Source organism: Haemorhous mexicanus, chromosome 3 (assembly GCF_027477595.1).
Source record: "Haemorhous mexicanus isolate bHaeMex1 chromosome 3, bHaeMex1.pri, whole genome shotgun sequence".
Classification (NCBI taxonomy): Eukaryota; Metazoa; Chordata; class Aves; order Passeriformes; family Fringillidae; genus Haemorhous; species Haemorhous mexicanus.
Window position 1 is genome coordinate 50,872,202 of NC_082343.1, and position 23,216 is coordinate 50,895,417.

The 23,216-nt window shown below is 39.8% G+C and overlaps 1 protein-coding gene across 6 annotated transcripts in view; it reads right to left on the reverse strand.

Annotated features, from left to right (window-relative positions):
• Nucleotides 1-23,216, reverse strand: part of UTRN (utrophin) — a 338,373-nt gene that overhangs the window by 250,405 nt on the left and 64,752 nt on the right. For 5 of the 6 annotated variants that reach the window (XM_059841749.1, XM_059841750.1, XM_059841747.1 and 2 more), the window contains 11 exons: nucleotides 15,850-15,942; nucleotides 14,341-14,418; nucleotides 12,502-12,594; nucleotides 11,477-11,649; nucleotides 8,056-8,171; nucleotides 6,888-7,051; nucleotides 6,058-6,261; nucleotides 4,894-5,075; nucleotides 4,021-4,171; nucleotides 2,487-2,606; nucleotides 1,658-1,759 (listed from right to left, as the gene is read on the reverse strand). In XM_059841749.1, the coding sequence (XP_059697732.1) occupies nucleotides 1,658-1,759; nucleotides 2,487-2,606; nucleotides 4,021-4,171; nucleotides 4,894-5,075; nucleotides 6,058-6,261; nucleotides 6,888-7,051; nucleotides 8,056-8,171; nucleotides 11,477-11,649; nucleotides 12,502-12,594; nucleotides 14,341-14,418; nucleotides 15,850-15,942 (1,476 nt within the window). Of the gene's footprint in view, nucleotides 1-1,657; nucleotides 1,760-2,486; nucleotides 2,607-4,020; nucleotides 4,172-4,893; nucleotides 5,076-6,057; nucleotides 6,262-6,887; nucleotides 7,052-8,055; nucleotides 8,172-11,476; nucleotides 11,650-12,501; nucleotides 12,595-14,340; nucleotides 14,419-15,849; nucleotides 15,943-19,466; nucleotides 19,614-23,216 lie in introns of those variants that run through there. The other variant, XM_059841752.1, reaches the window with a different exon arrangement.

Genomic DNA, 23,216 nt, shown 5'->3' on the forward strand with positions numbered 1-23,216 from the left:
AGCATAATTACCACAGTGCTAAGAAGTCTCTGGCACTGATTGAGGAATTTGTTTCCTGAATGGTAAGGATTGTGTTGACTTGAAAATGTGGTGTACAAGAGCTTTCTAGGCAGCCACAAAAAGACTGATGTATCACTGTTGCTCATCTCTCCATGTGGTTGGAAAAAACAGAAAATGCTTGTAGCAAAGTGTTTTAGTTACTTTTGTGTTATGAAAACTTTTGTATTCAATTTTTAAGTAGTTTCAGACTGTAATTTTGGTAAGTGACTTGATCATAATTGTGGATTTGTAATTCAAGCCCACTAGTAATAAATGAATTGTTCAGGTGAACAATGAGTACAAAAAGGCTCATGTAAACCAGCTAAAACAAACTTCTATTTCCTCTTTATTTGCTATCTGACATTCTACATTAAGTACTCCGATTGCTTCACTTTTACAGAGCAACATAGCTACACACAAATTAAAATAAGCTGAATTCAAATGTTCAACTCCAACAGAATATGGCACTTCTAACAGTTTTAAAATAGTCCAAGAGTGGTCCCCAAGCAAATGCAAGGGTGGAAAAGGATGTTCATATGATGAGAGTCATCAAAACTAAGAGCACTTGAAGTCCATACCTCGAACATATACAGCAAGGATTTTGGGAGAATCCTTATTTCTCAATTCCGAGTTACCATGCCCAAGAGTTGCGAGAAAACATTAGCACACAGTTTTCTGGATACACATACACAGATGACAGAGCATTATTTTAAAGAAACATATATAAACAGATACTTGGCATGGGATAAACCAGAATCTTAACCTTGGGTCCATATTAACAACAAGGTCACATGAGCTACAAATTCAGTGTATCAATACACTACAAACAGATATGGGAGAGGTAAGGGAGAAACACACAAGGAGCCCCAAAGAATGCAGACAAAACATCCTTGTCAAAGAAACTAGGCTGCAGCTGATACCAGTAGCTATACCAGCACTGTTCTACTTCTTTGAAATGTCCAAAAAATCTGAGTACTGCCTTGTTTAAACAATAGCTTACAGTAATAAATATGATGTTTAAGAAAAAAAAAATTTCAGTAAAACCTTCAAAGAAAAAAAAATATATTTTCAGCTGAGAAATGAAACAAGCTCTAGTTCTAGGCATACAAACAGCACATGTAGCTGTGTTACCATATTTTTTATGCCATCAGTTACTTGTGTTTGAGCAGTATTTTTATGTAGAATACATTATATCAAGGCAAGAAAACACTTTAGTACTGCACAACTGTGTATATGTGTTCATGCTGGAAGCACATATACATTAATTAGGAAGATTTCTGTAATTACGAAACTACCCAATAGGAAAATGACAATGAATTTTCTAAGTATCACTGATATTCCTGCTTGACCATTTTACAAGATACCTTGGAAATTACTTTACAAGGAGCTATAAGCTTCTCTTCTTAAACTTTGGAAAAATACTTCTCTTGCACTTCAGAGTTACTCCTGTCCTCAAAGAACACAAGGAACCCAAACAATAACAAATTCTAGGCTTTCAAGATTTCTTTTCCATAAAAAAAACCCAATCCTAGTCAGAGCTTTGATTCTTAGGGCTTTTTCAGTTTTTTTCCCTTCCACAAATCAACCAGTCACTCTGAAAAGCTGAACAGCTACTCACCTGTTCTTCCAGCAGCTCCTGCCACAAAAGCTGAATTTCTTGCAGCTTGACCCGCCGATCCTCAGTCCAACGACAAACTGCTGTCCACCGCTCACCAAGTCTCTACAAAAGCACAAAACACTCAGAAATTATCACAAACCTCACAAAGAAACTCCAAAACCAAATATTCAAAAGTGCGATTTCTGCTTCACGGTAACTTCTTTCTACATTTTATCTACTTCCCTATCCATTATTGATATTGCTGCATTGCACAGAGCTGGAGATTAACACTTTCAAAAACATCTACATATAGCCTGAACGCCGATTTTGCTTAAGTCTTTGAGCTATTTGATTGACATAAAAAGGAATAAACAAAGTAGCACGAATTTTGTTTGAAAAAATTCTGTCTCATGTACTCACTGTACTTCAGGTTATAGTCCTAAGTGACAGGAAAACACTTCATATGATATTCCCTAGATAAATTGTGTTCATGTCTTCCAAGTATTTCTCCTATGAGATTTTAGCTTTCTTAGGAAAACAACTTACATGAAATAAGAGTTGTACTATGAATCTTCCCATTTAATGAAACTGCTGAAAGGATATACTATCAAATTACCCAAGTCACTGGGAATGCAAACAGCTTGACTGAGCTTGAAAGTCACCAAAGCACTTTTGCAGGTTTTGGCTTGAGCTGATTTCATAATTCTTTAAGCTATTATTGTTCCTAAAGGAAATGTTATTTAAATTACTTTCTAAGATAAATTGTCTTCAAAGACAAAAATGTTGATTAACAATTACATGCGAATTTTTCAAGCACCTAATAAAAAAAAAGAGGGCTCTAAGATTTTACCTGCAATTGTTCCTCCAGAATAGCTGTTGCACTTTCCCCACTGCTTTCATCAACAATGACCACCATGTGTGTTAAGGAGTTGACCTTCACCTGTTCTGCCTCTAGGTCACTCTGCAGGCTCTACAAGAACAAATCAGAGGTTACCAACTTCGAATGCATTTGCTAATCTGCTATTTTGGCCACAGTGACTATCACAGCAGCTGTGGCAAAAGAACCTTGGAATTTCAGATTCAACAGTTAAGCACAGATTTTACCACTGGCAATCACCGCACAGTTTAAAAACTGTAAGCAAAAGGCTGCTAGAAATGAACCAAAACCCATTCTGTTAAAATGCTGTAAAAGATGGAGTGCTTTCAGTTGGATGCCCCATACTTGACTAGAAGAATCACATGACAACTGCACTGACTTTCCATATGTTTGATGTTATACATAGGAGAGCTTAAGTGTTTCTACACAGGGTTGCTATTAGGTAAGCAACACAGAGCATGCCAAACAGAAATCATTAAGAACACTTATTTTTCAAGAGTTGACAATATAATTTCGAAAGTATCAACAGTGCAATAACTGACCACGACACTCTAAGGTAATAGTTGAAAACTGCAAAAAACATGCAGCTCAAATTAGTTTAAAGAAATCTGTAGATTTAAATATTCATACAACTTCTAAAAGAACAGATTCAATGGTTAAAGCCTACTATAAAATATCTCTGCAAGATCAACACACCTTTACAGTACTGTAAATGTCACTTTTTATACCAGCATATCCTAAGCTACTCTATGAAACACATGCCTCAAACTCTCCAGACTTTAAAAACAAAGGACAGGAAACTACATAGACTAAAAATACTCCAGTGTTCTTGTTCTGTGAGGTATGTCCCATGCTGGGGAGAAGGTCAAATCTCAGCACTGAGCATAAAAACTAAAGCTGCACTACAATAAATATCAAAAGGACATCTTTCTCCTTCACAAAAAACATTGCAGGGTAGAAAGGATTTACACCCAAAAACTCAATTGAGAGAAAACACACTTCCAAAATATTGCACACATGAGAAAGCAGTGTCTAAGCCCTCCCTTAGGATGTGATCCCTGTAAAAGCAGGGACTGGAACTGGTGACTTGGAAGGCCCTGATGATTTTGACTCCCACATTATTTTAATGTGCAAGTCTCAAGCAGGCTTTAGTAATGACTGCCAGTAATTAAGGGCAAGTCTACCCATAGTACTCTTACGTACCTGTTCCTCACATCAACAATTTACCAGGAGAGGCCCTATTCTCTGCACAAAGTAAGGGTAACAATTTTCCCTAAAGGTTTCATTTCCTGCATGAAGCAAATATAATAGCTCCTGCTAGTCAGCAGTACTCAGATGTTAAGTTAAAGCTCCTAATTCCTTTCTACACCATCATCATCCTTTTCCAAGCACCAAATACAGCCATATATGACTCTTGGCAATCAAGTTTCTCAGTCAAGGAATCCACCAATGTACACATCTTCCAAATACTTCTCCTCTACATATTACACGACAGCAAAAGGTTTACCTTATGTTCTTCCAGCTGCTTTTGAAGTGACTCCAAATCTTCCGCTAGGAGCTGAGATTCCAGCTTCTGAATGCGCTCCTCTGTGACCGTCAGCCAGTCAGACAGCTGCTGCAACTGCTGCTTCTGGAGCTCCATCAGCATGTCGTGCAGGCTGCAGGGGGAAGCACAGAGTTACTTCAGACACAGCTTTCCCGAGGAAAGGAACTAAATTCTAGTTCATATAGGAAAGGTGCAAGGCCATACATAAAACTGTTACCTACCAAATAAAATTTTCACCATTTAGCTAAGAAACACAGATAAGTATTCTTGTTTCTTAATAAAAAATGTTCATTAATTATGCAATTTATATCAGAGATTGTTTCTTCCAATGGGGATTTGCTGCTAATAAAGCCACTGCTGAAAGTCACAATCAAACAGTTTCTCCATTGATGTACAGCTCTTACCTTGGTAACCCATATGTAGGGAAAAATTCTTCTAAAAGTTTTTTAATTATGTAAATAGATAGATATCCTTAGATATCCACATACCCATAGATATCCACATCCACTATACACTTTATTGACAAACTTAAATGTGTATCTAATATTGTTTCAGTAGTTTATGCAACCACTGCATTTAAATACCATATAATTAGTCTGGCACATCTACATAACAATTCACAGAGTACTTTACATAATGACCGAAAAACCCCAGTCAGTTATACACATTTCTTTTGTTTCACCTTAAAATATAAAGGAGGATTGTGTGTCACAAACTGAAATGTTAATTCTAAAACAAGTCTTACAAAGAGATGCAAACCAAATTCTCCAAAACACAGCAAGCACCAGACATCAGTCCTGAACCTCTAGAAGAAGTTATGTGCCATGAACTCACCGGGACTGCCTGTCCATGCTCTCCACCCTGAGTTCCTCCCAGCGGGAGTTCAGCAGCAGCATTTGCTCCTGGATCTCAAACTCTTCTTCAGGTGACAGATTTCCCTGGGCCACCAGTTGGTTTCCAGCCTGCAGAACATTGCCCACACTGCTCTGGTGCGCAGTCAGTTCCATCATAAAACCCTGGAAATGGTCCAAGCAGACATCACTGTGAGGTCTGATCAGAGTTTATGATTTGGTAAATATCCTAAAAAACTATAATGTTTGAATCAGTGCTCTAGAAGGAGCTGACACCATCAAATGCATGATGATGGCAGACCTGTTTCTTTCCTGGACACAAGATTTTCCATGCACTACAAAAAATTCAGAATCCAGTAAAACAAAGAAAAAAAAGCAGACCACCTCAATGAAATCTCTGTTGGGGAGAAGAGAGCCTTCAAGCAAAAATACCAAAAATATGAAACAGGGATACACCTATGGCCAACAGAACACAAAACATCTGAAATGTACTGTAGGAAAGCAATTAGAACCCTATGAGTTAGCAACATATATTTACTGTAAATCCAGAACATCTCTTCCTTTGCTTCTTGGCTTTAAAACCATAGCACAAGGAAAAAATTCCTCCTATTGATCAGCATTCAAACTCTAGCCTTGATTTGATACAGTAAGCTGGCATGGGAAAAAACTAAAATATCTAACATGGCAATCACCTTCTAGCAACATCAGGACGTTTTTTCAGATTTAGAACAAAGTCAAACCAAAATTTGTAAAAAAACCAATAATTTGGAAGCATCAACACATGTTTCTGAAACAAACTATCCTAACCATCATAGGAGGACCACTGAATAGATTGACATCATTGTCAATTTCAGCATTACCCTTATGTAACAGCAAGTGGAATAAGGCTGACCAGGTTTTTTTTAATTGCCAGCAGGGAAGTACAACTCAGTCTGAGATCAGACTGCCTTTGTATTATGCACACCTGTAAACCAGTCACCAAAGGCTGATTAAAAAAATTACATTAAGGTTTCAAAACATGCTTCAATCAAGGTTCTTTTAAAATGGAGAATTTCACCTTGAATAAAGGCTAGGAAATGAAAGTTTTGCAGCTTATTTACTCACATGCAAAAAAGAAGCCAAACCACAACAAAAGAATGAAGCTTACTTCATGGGTGGAAAATTGTTCTTTGACTTCCTCAACATCACCAGATATTTCCTCCTGTTCCCGAAATGCATCCTCAGCTGACAGAAGCCATGTAAGAACTTCTTCCAGAGCAACTTGGTAGCTATCCAAGTCCATATCCACCTCTGTCACTGTGCTGGGAGTCTCTCCTCTAGAACTGTCCTGGTCTTCTTCAAGTGCCACAGTCTAGACAGCCAAGAGAAAAGAGATGTCTTAGAAATACACAGAACATGCCCTCCAAACGGTATTAAAAACAGAACAACTAAAATCTCTTTCAAGCTTTCATAAAATGTTAAAAAAAATGTTGGATACATTTTAATGAGAAAGGCCAAAGTCATTATATTAAAATGCAAGTTCATTAGTAAAGAACCTGAATAGAAAATACAACTTTAATCTTGCTCTGTCAACAGTGAATCTCAAAACCAACCAAAACCTCATGACTACCACTAACCACCACAAGTTCCATGGAAAATTCAGTTAAAGACTGTGGACCACCCTCTTCAGCTGATCAAGACGTATGAAACAGAGAAGCAAAAAAAAAAAAAAAAAAAAACAAAAACAAAAGGCAGCATAATACAAATGGAACTTTGTTATATTATATCTCAATACACAAGATTTTGTACACATTTCAGAAAAGAAAAAGGAAGGCAGAAAGACTGAAGTTAATGACAAAGAAGTTGCTATGATTTTTCATATTTTCCTAGTTATGTTGCCCAGGACAGAAGGCATGTTCCAGAGATAACTGACAAATATGAAGATCAGCTAAAACTACAACTCCAAAAAAGAAAGGCTGGCTTTGATGACAAACACACCTGCTGCACACTCAACTCTCCATCCTCACATTCCTGCTTGTATCTCCTTGGAAGGGTTTCCACCTCCCGAATGTCCTCCATTGTAACTTGCTTAGGAAGGACCTCAAACAAAGACGTTAAATACATAATAATGGACTTTTTGTCTGGGAGCTGTACAGCAACATCTGTATCAAAAAGATAAAACACGGGGAAAAATAAATGAAGACAAGTTTTTAAATCATTTCATAGAACACAAGTAACAATTCACATATTGTCCTGTCAAACAGCCTTTCATAAACTCTTAACTTAGAGACCAGTCTGGACACATATTGAAAGTAGCATGAAGGTGGGGAAAAAAAAAAAAAAAATTTCTACATGTGGAAGTGAATGAACATTAAAATCTTGATCTTTTTGACGTAAAAACCTAGACATGAAGTTGCTAAGGAATAAAATCCCTTTCAGGAAAATTGTTCTGAAGCATCTCCTAGGCAGAAAACTATCAGGGACAGTATCCTACATAAACAAACATTTCCACTTTGGCTTTATCCCCCTTCCCATTGCCAGTCAGGAAATTTTCTCATTTTCCACACTGGAAAGAGTTTCACTGAGCCAGGTTCACTTCTCTTGGGTTATGAACAGTACCCATTCAGTGAATAATTTTTTTTTTCATAAGAAGGTGGTGCTCGTCTTACGGAATGAATCTTTGGAGGCTGACTTCAAAGCAGAGCAACAGGTCAGTATATTTAAAAGGAGCCATAAAGATTTCCTGGTAAGCATTCCTAGGCAGCTACTGCTACTCATTGTGTGTGTAGAGAACAATAAATTCTGAGCTCTTAAACCACCTCATTCTACAGAATGTACTACTGCACCTGAAAAGCACACACCCTTGCAGCACAGCTCCTACGTAAAAGGAAGCAAAGTCAGCGTACTAACTTCACCTTCCTTACGCAGTCCCCAGATGGAAAGTCAACCCAAACCTTAATATTCAAACCACCAAAGCCTACACATGTACATCCGTACCCTTACCCTAACAAATGGCATATGCTTAAATCCAAATTTATAAGTTTGAAATTAAATAGCACTGCACAAAGCTGATAAAATTGTTATTCATACTTAGTATCAATAGAAGAAATTTCTTTTAAGAGCGATCAAAAAAAGCTTCTTGTCAAGTAAAACAACTGCATCCCACCTTCAGGATCCAATAGTTTCTCTATTCCTAAGTGGTTCTTGGCTATGTTGAAAGCATTTTCCAGTCTCTCAACCGGAGACATCTTTGTAACTTTATCCCAGCTGAACAGCTCAGGTCTAAAAGTGAAAGCAAAACAAGAATGAAAGCAAATTTATACATAAGAAAATTCCATACCATGCAGAATTTCAAGTTAGGCATATGATAGTAGCTACTCAAATAATATATTCATAGACATATATACCAAATACCAACATAAGTGCATATACACAAATGCAAAACAAAAAGCACGATTCTCACTTATTAGTGATAATCTGACGATCACAATTTAATTGACTGTATGCTCACAGCAACATCCACCTTCCATTCCATGTCCTAAACAAAGCCATTGACTGAAACAGGAGATCAAATACCACTAGCAAGAACACAAGCTTTGTTTAAAATTTATCCCAGAACCAGTGTTCCTCAACTGTTTCTTTTAAGCATTACTATTACTACACATTTTCTGCATCAGGCACTGCTGGGTAATCAAGAGTCACTCTACTCCTGGAAAACCTCATTCCAAACTTGTGATGTGGCTCAGTGACCACCCCAGGCCATCACAGCCAGGAGAAACAGCAGTCTCCACCCCACTCCCTCACTCTTCCCCATGGGTTTTTTCCCCCAATAACAAACAACAGCCTACAAGAAAACATCCCATCACAAGTGCTCATGAGGCCCAGTGCAAATCAGGCCAAGGAGTTGGTCAATTTGCAGTGTCAGCAGCCTTCATCTAAGATCAGTGTTAACCCAAGGGCATCTCCAGTCCAGCTATGTGCCCAAAACCTGCTGGTGGGTCTCAAAGGGAAAGAGCAGAGCACACAACAGGAAGCAGAGGGAGCAAACAGGGCCCATTTCTAGCAGTACCTACAACTGTGGGGCATGATCAGTGAAGTGCTGCAGCAGCACAGCTGCAGAGCCATTAAAACACCCTCCATTCTCCTGCAACAGTGGCTTCTCATCAAAACACTGCTATTGATTCTGTACTTCATAGAACTTGGGGAGGAAGAGAGGCATGCCTTTAATTCTTTTAATATTTGATTCAGTTGTAAATTGACTCAGAGTACCCTTTATCATCTGTCAAGTCACTACATTTGTGAAAGAGGAAGTCCCTAAGCCAACAGAGTCTAAAAAGCAAAAAGCCAGAAGAAAGCATGGTGAGCAGGAACAAAGATATACATAGCAGCTCATGGAATACTGCACATCCATGCAAAAGCAGCACAGATTCATGTAAATCTTTAGTAGATACTGACTTTGAAAACAAAGGTTGTAATAGATCACAACTAGGTACTTACCTAAGAGTGAGAAAATCAAACCAAAAAGCAGAATTCAATTCAAAGAGGAGCTAAGCTAATATTAGTAAATGAAAGAGAGCAGTACAGTAAAATGCTAGTAAAATTATGAGGTAATAGGTTGCTTACATGCTGCAAGTGTTACAAAGTTATTAGATATTGTAACCAAGAGGTAGTAAAACTAACAATTGCTGATAGATACATAATGAGAAAAGAGAGATATTAAATCTCTTAATGGAAATGGAATCCCATTAAGATTCTCCTCTTTCAAGTGTCATATTAAACTAAAATATAAAAGCAGTATTGAAAAATGCCCCTTAGGTAGGGAAGCATTACTATCTGGGTAAGTTAAATAGCTTTGTTGCCCTATCGCTTCTGCAACCTGCCCCAATCTCCTTGTTCCTTGCAAGTGCTTTTAAAGTCTCTCCTTCAAAGCTGAAAAGAGAAACCCAGCTCAAGACTTCTTAAAAGTATGGGGAAAATGGTGCTTCTGTGACTAAAGGACTTGTGCCCAGGGACAACAAAGCTGAATTCTGGCATGCCAGCCAGCATCTGTCAGGCTCCAAGGAATATAGAATAAAAGGCTTAGACCCAGGTTTTAGGAAGTCACAGGAAAGCACAGCTACTGAGTCAAAAGCTTTCAGCTGAGGCTTTTGCTACTTAACAAGTGCTCTGAAATGGGCAGAGACTTCAGATCCTGTAAAGCCCAAGCACATAGTTAAAACAAAAGGACAACAAACAGCCTAAAACTAATTTTTCTACTTCTCTCAGGTCACCTAGGTTTCATTTGGCACACTCTCCATCACAAAGCTTCACACATTCAGCAGCAGAGCAAGGCCACTACAGGCAGTTGTGCTTGTAGGAAAACTTTACCACAACTTCTCACACAATCCAGGGGAGGGACTTCCTAATACTTGTGATAAATTCCAGTGAGAGGTTTGGCAGTATTGCTCTGTCCTTACACAGCAGTCCTTCCAAACTTGCAGAAGCCCTCAGTGTGGTGCTAGCCCTCCTTCCACAGCCACGCAGCCCTGATCCAAATTACACAGTGGTATGTCAAGGCAGACCTGTCCTGAAGACAGCGAGCCTGTGACAGAGCCTATTGCAGTTACCACAGGCCAAATGGGCACTTTAGAGCAGGCTCAAAGTGAATATATGTTCTGCAAACACTTGGCATCTGCCAGTGTAAATCTCAGTGTTTGTAGAGCATTTGCTGTGTCAAATACCTGGTGACCAGGAGGTCTGGTTAAATTCTAGAAATTATTACACCATTTCCACATTAAAATGGTTATTTATGGGTTAGAACAGTCAGACCTTGCAAAGCAATGAGCTGACTTCTTTTAAGAGACATAGGATTAGAATGGATTGCCCAGTAGATCTCAAAGAGATTTTTAAAAAGGAAGTAAAAAAAGGTACGTAATTTTAATAGAATCTGTAAGAATCTGCAGATTCTTGCAAAAATCAGAAACACAAAAGATCTGTGCAAAGAAACTTTAACTCTATTCCTTATAAAGTATAATGAACAAATTAAAGGATATTCTAGATACCTAAAGTGTTTGATATTCTGCCCCACAGTTCTCCTAATGGAACTGCATACATTGTCTTTCAGGCACAATATATTAAAAAACACCAGAAAAGCTACAGAGCCTCTCATTTCTTCATTTTGAAGCTTCTGTATCTTCTTATTGAAATTATATCGCAATCTCCAAGGGAAGAAATGTTTCTTTTTGCAAAGGAGGGAAGGTAGGAGAGAAATTCAGGTGAAGATGGTCAATTCCTCCTTCTCCCACAGAGACCCTTTCAATATATTCACTGTAAAATGCATACCAAGTGGGATGCACACCCACTCCAATTAGCAAATGTTTGTGCATGTGCAGGAACTCAGTGTTACACTCCTGCCTTGGCTACAGCCTTTGCAATATGCTGGCAATGTCCCACCACTGCTATTGTTACCACAAAAAAAGACAAACAAACAAGAATCCTGGAAAATGAATCACTGAAATAGGCCAGAAGCTGTCAAATGTTCAAGCACGAAGACACAGAAAGAAAGCTGTTTACTTTACTAGGTCAAAGACAAGCTGTTTGCCACTTACTTATGTCTGTGAATCACAGCATTAAAGGCGAGTCCATCAGCCCAGCTCGTGGTGAAGTTCAAAACATTGACCTGACTGTAAGGTCTGGTGGACTGGCGAACCCAGCTCAGCAGTATCTTCTCACTGTTGGTCTGCTGCAAATCTGACATGATGTTCTTCATGACATCCTTCACCTGCAAGACAGCAACAACTACACCTTACAAACATATTCTCCTTACAAAACCAAACTACTTCACAAATCATGGAAGGGCTTCCCCATGAAAAGCTATCAATCAAACTCCAATTCCTCACATGAGATTTGGGAATAGCAGTCTTCAGGCCATCTTTGCCCTCTACTGCTTACAAAAGCCAATGATGATTCGTGTAATAATGACACATTACTCTTACATTATGATCCTCTCACTCTCCTTGGTGCTGTCTGTTCTAAGCATAGGGAATAATACTCCTCACTGCCTCGAGCTGTGGTTCCACCAGTAAACAAACTCCAAAAGTACAGCTTGTATAGGCTTTCTGCAAGAAGAGGATATCTGCTCATCCTACAAAAGTAGTTTGTTGTTTGGGTACTAGTTATACACATCTACCAAAGTCCCTCCAAGTTAATTCAATGATCTTCCCAGATACTTAGATAAAACAGTAACAATTCAACCTATGAGACTAACAAACCTACAAAGCAGCTGTAAGATGCAAGACAAACACAGCTACCTAAACAGTAAAACACTACCTGCCTCAAGCCCTTGAGGAAGGAATAGAAATACAATGCTTCAGTCCAAAAAGCCTCTCTGCAATTTACACCAGCAGGAACTAAACTGAGCAGCTGAGCACAACTGGGCATATACAAGAATACAGATCATGGGAGGCAGCCAATAGACTTTAAGCAGAAACCAAATACTGGCCTGCCTTTATTTACCAGCCCAAAATAGAAGCAGTATTTTCTGCCACCAAAAGCCTGGGAAGGTTTGAGACGCTCACAGCAGAACAATGTACATGATTCCTGGAAAGGAAGAGATCTCACAGTAGTCTCTCACCTGCCAGTGCAAGATAATGCTCCACAGCAGCCCCAGCGTCAGCTTGTGATTTCCATCAACGATGTCAGTTCCTCCAATATTCACCAACTCCACCTGGAGAGGTTGAATCAACTCTATTAAACACTTATCATAGCTCCAAGAAACAACCCCACCCCACATCCCTGGCTGTCCAGCCAAGTATTACCAAGTGCTCTGAAATAAAAAGTAGTTGAAGAGAAAAGCAGAGTTGACAGAAAATTGTTCATCTGAATTTGTCATGACAACTGCTTAAATAAACTTAATGTTAACTGCTTAAACTGCATGACAAAAGATGGCACCAAAGAAGATTTTTCACGGGAAGAGTTTTATTCTCTCCTCTAAATATACAGGTGCGTACTAGCAGTCAAAACGGAAAAACAAATTCAAGCATAAAGAACCTGAAAGGAAAATAAAAGTTAAGCAAGTTTGGTCCACAGCTATTTTTATATTTTAATTTGATTTACAAATCAAAAAATTTACTTTCCTTACTTGGAGCCATTCTGCTTAAAGGATGAGGTTCACAGGATTACTTGATCACCAACACCCTAGGTTTCTCTGATCCTTGCAATATATATTTAAACACTTTTATAAATTATTTCACAAGTTATGAATATTGCATAGCCCACAAACTCTCAAACAACAGAATGCAACTGCTTCTCAGTGGATGCCTTTTCCCTCCATCGTAACACACAACACACTTTTTAATGAAGCAAAGCAGTAGGCATAAATCAACTACATGACCCTAACAACCTTCAGCTAACTAAGACCATCTGTTTACTTCCAGAAACCCAGATGTTGTCAGCTTCAGGAAGAAATAATTAATTATTGCAATTCAGCATTGTTTCATTTATTGTCATAATAAAATGAATCCATTTCAAGCTGAAAAACTCATTATTTAGCCTTTAAAAAGTTAATCAATATTTACAGTACCTCAAAGAACAAAAAGAACCCACTGCCAGCTTTGTCTGCTTCCAAGAAATATGACACTAGTCCACCAACACAGAGGGGAAATTGCAGTATAATACAGCATGTTGTATCACTCTTCAATCAGCAGTTTATATAAATATGCCTATGCTTTCTTGTATTTGATGTATTTTATTGCCAAAATGTTCTTATTACATTATTTTAGTATTTTAGTTATTTTAGACCTGACATTCACAAATAGAAATTCTAAGTATAGACAGCCCACTTAACAGGAATTGTTTGTCAAAAAAGGAAGAAAAACTAAAACCACTTTACTACAGCACTACTGTCTTCCAGGCATTAAAAACAATTATTAAGCTAAATAATTATTATTTTTATTTTTCTTAAAGGGGGATTTGATTTTGTTTGCTTGTTTGCTCTTCTGACCAGTCACCAAAGCTGCAAATTAGAAACACTATACATTTGACACAGAGATGACAGAAATCAATGAAAAGACCCTTCCGGAAATGGAGAGCAGGATAGAGCCACAAAACCTGCCATCCCCTTACAGATTCCTGCACAAGTTATGCAGCATTATTTGAATTTTTTTTTTTTTTTTTTGTCCTGCTGTTTGTTTGAATCAAAGCTTTAAGGCACCTCTTTCTTGGGAGCTGCACACATCTCAACAAACCACAGTTTTGTGATTAGTAGTTTAATACCATTCTTAAGTTTGCATTTTAACATCTCACAAAACTGCTGGACAGTAAAATTCTGCATCATATAAGAAACCATGAGCAGTTCACCCATCTCAATGAGGTCTCATTTTAGACACAAAAAACCTTTACTCTGCATTCTGAACTTATTTACATACAACAATAAACTAAAGAATCTCTCAAAAAGCTGTGGAAAAATGCTCACATTGTTCTGATGCAAGACTTGCAGTACTCGGTTGACGTTATTTAAGGCATGTACTCGTGTGGAACCTCGTTCTTTAGGCTGAAAAAAAAAGTTACAATCTGTTCAACACCAGAATTAATGGACATACCAACCAACATTAGAGAAAAAAAATTCCATATTTTCACTTCTTTCTTTTAGTAGTAGTGAGAAAACCCAAATAAGATCATCCACAACAATTTCAAAAAGAAAACTGGTCAGAATAATATTCCCCAAATCAAGGCACAGGACAAGCTTTGGATTCAAAATGTGTTTCAGCTCTTCTTCCTTAAGTCCAAAATTTTTATTCCCAGCATCTACAAAATTATAAACCAGCAATGCAAAGGCAGAGTTCCTGGGGAAAATCTGAGGCTTTTGAACATTTGCCAGAGTACTTGAAATTTTCTGGCTCCCAAGAGAGAACAAGCAGCAATTTGTTTTTCTGGCACCAAAAGCCTGCTAAATCTTTGCATACTGGGAAGAAGTTATGCTTCCTGACTTTCTCTTCCTTTTAATATCAGGGGGAATTAAAAAAACCAAAACACTTCCACAACCAGAAAAAAAAAAAACCCACCATTAAAAACAAACCTTCAACTCTTGACAATACCTGCCACTCCATTTTCTTTTAATCACCATAATTTAATTCCTGTGGCAGAAAGTGATCATACTGCAAGAGCATGAAACTGAACTTGGAACACAGTAATCAACTTAGAAACAAAAGAACTCATGGTGTTTTCATCATACTTCAAATCACACTACAAATTATTAAAAGTAGTAGTAAAACACACCTGCTTAGAAAATAAAGTAAACTTGCAATGTGAAATTTTGTATGACTGAAGTTTCGTCATAAGGGTCATAAACAAATTTGATGCTTAGTATAAATAGTGAAATCAAAAATTTAATCCCAAGTAAGGGCACAGGTTTCACCATATTTTATGCATCTTTCTAAAGAGCCATTAATGTTAGCAGGGGAAGAGTTTTCAGCCACATGCACTTTCCCATACACATTTCGAGCAGTTTTCAGTGTTTTCTTGTCTGTAGATGACAAAATTTTTCAAAGGAGATGCAGATTTTTACCTACTAGTTGTTGTCTTTTTACTTTTTTGTTCTTGAAGGGATCTTTCACAGGCTTACTAGAAGCCCACAGGGATCCAGCTGAACACAGGTCACCCTGATAATCCAGAAACAGACCTTTAAAAGATCTCTACTAAAAACATACGCTATGTGAACAACACCACTGATTTTACATGCTTTGCTAGACAGCATGTAAACCCTCAAGAGAGGGTCAGGCAGGTCAGCCTGACCCTGTATCTCATGGGTGGAGTTCATGGGAATTTCACTGGAGCTTTAGACAACAAGTACACATTACAAGTAAATTAGGGTTTTAAATAAACTAAAATTTAAAAAAAATCTCATGCCTCAGTTTGTGTTTTGTTTATTCATTGGTCTGGGTTTTTTTAATAAATGGAAATATGACTCAGATGTTTCTCTTACCAGAGGTTTCCCCGTCAGACCCTCCAAAAGGTCCAAAAGCTTCCTTCCATCTTTGAGATCTGTGAACATGTCTTTCACTGGGGCCTTCCCACTCTGCAGAAGAAAGAAAAGAGTAATAAAAACAATGTTTAAGCATAACTTCCCTGACAATACTTTTCCCTTTGTATCTTTTAATTAATTCTTAATTGGCACTAAAAGTAGTAAATGAAAGCTAGGGGTCTGCTACAGTGATCAAGAAGGAACCCTTCCCTTTTAAAGTGTTATTTTCTTTCCTCCCTATCGCGGTGGTTCTGTGCATCACAGCCTTGTACTAAGGAACCAAATCAGTGCATCCTGACTCAGATTAGGGTGGATGCATGAACTCATGAAGATGGCAAAGAAAGAAAACTTGGCAAGTTTGAGGAGTCATTTGAGAAAGAATGCTTCGGTTTGGCTGCATCTAAAGGAAGAAGAAACCGAGGCTTTTCAGAAAGATTATTGGACAAGTTCTCTCAGAGTTAAAAAAAAGGACAAAAAATTACTTGGAATCGAGCCCTATGTAAGGTGACACAAACACCAGTAGATCAAAAGGTATAATATTTATTGAAACAAATTAATCACTTTCTCTACCATGGAAAAGAATCATAATGTGAAACCCAGAGGTACTCTAAATTATAAATTTCTAATTTTTGCTTTCTTTGGGAGTGAAGGGACTCTGTACAAAAATCGTGGCAGATGAGAGTGGAATCATGTTAACATTTTCCATGCTTCCTTTTTATATTATCTCTTCTTGGACCATAAGAAAGTTACTGTGGGACAGTTCTACAGGGCAGGGGGAGAAGACACAGCCAGCCAGCAACTAAGTGCATTTGCTTTGTAATATTCACCTGCTGGCTGCCAAGAAATCAATTAAACTACTGCTTTCAGTGTCCCTTCCAAGTGCCAATTTGAGGAAAAGAAAAATATTTTCTAAGTACCACAAAAAAGATCCAATATTGCTTTTTCCTGTCACCTTGACTTTTTAACATTGCTCTTCAGAAAGAAGGCTGTCAAAGACCCACCTTATATGACATAAATTAGCTGGCATAGATCTCTCTCCTGTCTTCACTTACCTCCTCCTGCCCTACAGCTGCTGGTAATTGCCAAATACTGGCTAACAAAACAGAAAAAAGAGAACTGTACAGCTCAAAGAACCCTGCTTTTGGTAAATGTCTGGTTTTCCCCAAAATTCATATGGGTTTTTCTCAGGTGCTGCATTTAGTTAGATTTGATACTACAAAAACTACCAACACAAAAAAAAAAAGTCAGAGTTGAACAGCCGCAAAGAAATATTTTAGTTTCCTGTACAAAAACATAACTAAACGTAACAATTTCAACCAGCTGAACAGTGGTAAGTATGATCTTTCTCTCAGAGCACATACTTTTCACAGATTATTCAGATGCTACACAGCTGCATAACAACCAAACTTTTAAAGCATGCTGGAGCCTACAACAGGACAACTGGCTGGAGAGACCAGGAGAGACCAATAGCTGCTATCTACCTGGACTTCAGCAAATCTTTTGACACTGTCTCCCATCATATCCACATAGGCAGACTCAGGTGTGTGAACTGGACAGGCAAAAGGTGATGGAGAACTGGCTGAATGGCAAATCAGCCATTCAGCCATCAGAGGGTCCCAATAATTGGCACAGGGTCTAGTTGGAGGCCTGTCACTTGTGGTGTCCCCTAAGGTTCAATAGTGGGCCCAGTGATGTTTAACTTCTTCATCAATGACTTGGATGCCTCCTTAGCATAGTTCACAGATGACACAAAGCTGGGAGGAGTGGCCAATACCCCAGAACGCTGTGCAGCCACTCAGAGGGACCTCGACAGGTCAGAGAGATGGGCAGAGGGGAACATTCCACAAAGGCAAGTGTGGGGTCCTGAACCTAGGGAGGAATAATCTCATGCACTGGTACAGGCTTGGGCTGATCTGCTGGGAAGCAGCTCTGTGGAGAAAGACCTGGGAATCCTGGTGGACAACAACTATCCACAAGCCAGCAGGGTGCCCATGTGGCTAAGGAGGCCAATGGTATCCTGGGGACATTGGGAAGAACACTGCCAGGAGGTCAAGGGAGGTGATCCTGTCTCTCTACTAGTCCCTAGTGAGGCCACTTCTCACTACGCATGTGTGAGACTCATGAGTGCTGTGTCCAGCTCTATGCTCCTCAGTACCAGAGAGATGTGGAGCTCCTGGAGTAGCTTCAGCAAAGGGCAACAAAGTTGATCAAGGGACTGGAGCATCTCTTACACAGAAAGTCTCAGGGAGCTGGGCCTGTTCAGCCTTGAGAAGAGACAACTGAGACATCATCAGTGTCTGTAGGTACCTGAAGGGAATGTCCCAAGAAGATGGAGCCAATCTCTTCTCAGTGGAGCAACAGGACAAGAAGCAACAGGCAGAAACTGACAGAGGTTTCACCTGAACATAAGGAATACCTTCCCTGTGCAGGTGACCGCACAACAGAACACATTACCCAGAGAGGTTGTGGAATTTCCCTCACTGGAGATGTTCAAGAAAACATCCTGAGTAACACACTCTAGGGCTCCCTGCTTGAGCATGGTGTAATACAGGAGGAGAACAGCCACAGAGCAATCAACCCAGTAAAATTTAGTTTACATTTGGTTTGCATCACCACACTGAAGACAGTAAAAACAGGTTGCTAAGGGCACAAGGAGATCGTTCATATGACCAGGAAAGCAAGCAGTAGGAGCTAACAGAGGTCTCTGGATGCAGTTATAGTCAAACACTCATTGTGAAAGCAAAAAACTAAAAATAAAACAACCAAACTTCTTAGTCATTGAAGTGTGGGCCTCTTCAGAGTAGGGTGGAGGGGGATAATCACTTCCACTGACCTGCTAGCCACACTTCTTTTTACGAAGCCCAGAGTATGGTTGGCTTTCTGAGCTGAAGCACACATTGCTGTCTCATGTCCAGTTTTTCATCCACCAGTACCCCCAAGTCTTTTCTCCACAGGGCTGCTCCAAATCTATTCATCTCCCAGTCTGCACAGATACTGGGGAAGGCCAGGATGCAGGTGCAGGCCAGGACCTGACCTCACCAAACTTTACAAGATCCATATGGGCCCACTTCTCTAGGCTGAAATCTCTCTGAGTGTCCTCCATTCCCACTTGCAAATCAACTGCACTTGCTCAGTGCGGGGTCATCTGCAAACTTCCCGAGAGCATACTCAAACCCACTGCACGTCACTGGTGATACTGAACCCTTCAGATCACATTATGGACCCCTGAGGGACAGCACTTATTTCTGATCTCCATTTGGACACTGAGCAGTTGACTGCAAATCTTTGGATGCAGCTGCCTAGGCAATTCCTCATTTATTTAACAGTTCGTTCATCAAACCCATATCTCTCCAATTTAGTGACAACTCTTGTTGTGGGAGACACCATCAAAGGCCCTACAGAAGGAAAGCCTTGATAATTATACAATTAATTATAATTATATATAATCAGAACAGCACACACATATATAACACCAAAACTGAGACTGTTATAGCCATACATCCTCAATTAATTTGTTGCCATAGGTCCAGAAGTTAAAAACTATTTGGAACTACTGAAAAAGCAGTAAGATACCTCACCTAATACAGTGCATCAAGAGTATTGAGAGGATACAGCCTTCTTTCTTCGCTTCCATCCCATCACTTCACATGCCTGAAAATAAGCTGAATGACTTCCTTCTTTCAGTCGTTCATTTCAACAGGTCATGGTATGTTCCAGCCCTATGCAATGCTCCCTGCTGTGATAGTGGAAATAATTTAGATCTGCTTTCTCAGGAGAACGACTTTTCCATTTTGATGGCCATCAGAGCACCATGTTTTGCTGTCAGTTCAAAGAGTCAATAGAAGAGTATCTGCACACTAAGCTACTCATTCCTGGTTTGTTCAAGCACCCACTATCCTCAAGACAGACAACACAATATACAAAGCCTCTATATTTAGTGAAGTCTAGTAAATGCTTTCTGAGGGAAAGAAGTCAGCTCACAGGATGCATTTTCCCACATGCAAGGTGACTCAAGTTTGCTAAGAAAGGCTTGGTGGAGTGGATGTTGCAACCCTATCACCACTTCCACAGAAGCACACCCACCAGGAAAGCTGGAAACCTGCTTCTTCAGCTTCCCACGCCCACCTGAATCCCAGGCACACACCTGGTGGCAGCTGCCACCTAGGCAGCCTCAGCTGTCCCAGCAGGGCACAAAGCCAGCCCCAACAGTCAACTGATGTCCCAGTGGAGCAGAGACTGCACAGGCACTGCATCCTGCTCTGCTCACACTGCCTCCTCCCAGTCATGCATTTTCCTCATACCTGAATGCACATTTCCATGCAGGATCTGCTATTTGAACCATATAGTCTGCAGTCAGAAACATCACTGCTCTGTCCTTCAGTGCAGCTGGATACTGGACTGCTTTCTTGGGATGCACTTCAAGAGCAACTCACTGTGCTTCAGGAAGTCTTCTACTTTCCTTATGCAAACAGAACAGCTACAGATCCCAGCTTCTGACAGCCACATTACTCAGGAAGTTTATTAAGCATAGAAGGGTGCAGGAAAATAATTTCTTTAAATGGCAGCCCCAAGTGATAGTCCCATACCTTTATTTCCCAAGAGATGACAAGGAAAAACTGGGGCAAAGCTGACCAAACAGCTATGCATGCCCAGAGGCCAGGCTGCTGCCATCACCCTCTCTTTGTGATAAAACCCATGCAGAGCCCCATCACCTCACAAGTTGGTCGAGCCTACTGGGGCAGGCTGCTGTGGCAGTGCGAGGGCAATCTGGGAGCTGCACTACATGGCCTCTAAGGCTGGACCTGTGCTTCTAGTCCAGGGGCCATGAGCACACTCGAACCCTGGCTCTGACCCAGCAGTCTGACTACCATCAGGGCACCTGTTCCCTGCAGACGGCACTGGGGTGAAGCAGGCAGCCTGAGACCAGCTAGGGCAGGCTGGTGTGCTGCTGCAAGAGTCTGGGCTCTGGGGGAGGACAGAAGGTAAGGCACAGGGCTCTGCAGCTGGCTTCCTTCACCATACCTACCCACATCCATACTGCTCATTCTTAATACCCAGAAAATAATCTGCCCTTCTGAAAAGTGAAGTCTGTAGCCACAGGTACACACACAAATACACAATCTGCAGTATGTAAAAAGTACATGCATTTATTTCTCTCTTGGTCTATTCTTGTCTGGCATACAGTATGCTAAGGCAATCTAAATTTCTCTTTTTCAGAACTAACATTTTACTCACTCTCTACCTAAAGACTACACAAGTACAAAGTAGTTCAGCCCCTGACAGCATCCTGTAAGGAGAAGCAGTCCATCACTGAGCATAATGGATCGAGAAATTTAAGTATTTGTCTTATAAGAAAGAGTGACAGTGACAAACCACACCGAACCCTTCACAAGGGCAAATGGCTAGTCAAGGCTGTGTTGGTAAGTACTTAAAGAGCAGCTTACATTGCGCTAAGCACTGTACAAATACCAGGCAGCTAATGGGTCCTTTCTCAAAGACAAAATAGAGTCCAGTTTACACTACAAAGACAGCATAAAGGACAGGCAGGGACACACTTTGTACCAGAAGATCTGTACCAGAAGATCTGTGCTGGTTCAGGATGTAAAGCATTCACATCCCACTCACTGAACACTTTTATCAGTAACAGAAGATAGTTTTTCTCAGCTTTGCTTATGTTTGCCACAAGAGCAGAAAAAACAAACCAAAAAAATCCTGGCAGAAATCTCTTTCAGTCAGCCTGTTCAAGAAGGCTTTGCCAGCAGCGCTGTATGCACAGTTACTGTAACAGACACAGGGGCTTGATAAAACAGACAAAAGAACATAATTAACAGACTTAGAAAGAGGCAGTGTTGGTTCCCCAGGGCTTTAAATTAGCATTGATAGCAGCAAAGGAGTTGATTCACCAACAGGGCTGGTGTAAGGGAAAGAGGAAGAGGAAAAAGGAAAGGGAAAGGGAGGCAGAGCAAGAGAAAGGAAAGTAAAAAAAAAAAATAAAAGCTAGAGACTGTACATAAGCTGAGGGCTAGGCTTGCTTGTGTTCTCATGAACTTTGCATGGTGACATTTGTTATGCACCAGTAGGCACATACACAAGGATCAGAACCAGATCCAATCCATCACATTACATTTATTCCAACAAACATTTTCATGCCAGCCTTTGTGTGAACACAAGTAAGGGAGACAAAGAGACAAAGAACTTTTGCTAGTTATCCACCACAGAAACCACTTTTTCTGTTGATTTACCTCATGAGGAAGCAGCAGTTTATTAATGATCTCTGAGCTGGAGACCAGATGCTAGCATACGTACACAAGACCAGGCATCTCAGGCATCAGTTTTACACTTTGCAGCAAGATGCCGGCACTATTTGGGAAGGAGATACCACACATAGTGCTCTCCTCCCATCAACTGCCCTCATATTCCCCTTTGGCTATCTTTCAAGTCCTTCTACCTGGATCAGGTTTAAGAGGGTGACTCACACTTCCTTGTGTGCATCTAGAATTACTCACAACGAAGGGTCATCCAGGCCAGCTAACGTGACTGTGCAGAAATCATTCCTTCTCTTTGCCAGAAAGCATTCCCAGGAAGTGTAGGAAGATATAAACAAAATCCATATCAGATTTTTATAAGTCATCCAATGCTGCTGATAGTTGAAAGCCCAGCCATCAACACTTACAGTTTGTTCTACTAAAGCCACCACAACTACAAGGCAGTGATCATTCTTGGTTATGTTCTACAGCAGAACATTCTTAATTGTCCCTTTATTACCAATAAGGAACTGTATCAAACTGAGCCTAGTTAGAGAAAAAATGGGAGTCACAAATTCTCAGTAGGACAAAACCTCCTTTTTTCAAACACCAGCTATTATTTATCATTTTATCACGACTACTTAAGTTCTTTATTCTTGAACATGAAATTATATGCAAAGGCAATCATTAAAGAAGGTTAAATGTTTACCTAGTTGCTTAGCTAGAAACATGAAATTCTCATATCAATTATCTGTAGCAGACAATTTACCTGTGCTTTAAATCAATAATTATTGAAGCTACATTATTAAAGCTTTTTCAATTAATGAACGCCAAAGAGATTGGAGAATAAGAGGTAAGCCACCTCTATTTCACATCCTCCTCAGTGATTCTGATTCAGACCTTGTAGTCACAACACTAAAATCAGGATGAAAGGTCCTCTCAGTTTCACAGTTAATGCACACTGGCTGTCACCAGGAAAGTAACGCATTTCATTAAACCATACAAATGAACTTTACCACTAAGGGAATGCAGCAGATAAGTTCCAGCTGCTCAGAGCAGGGCTGGGAAAAGCCCTGGTTGACA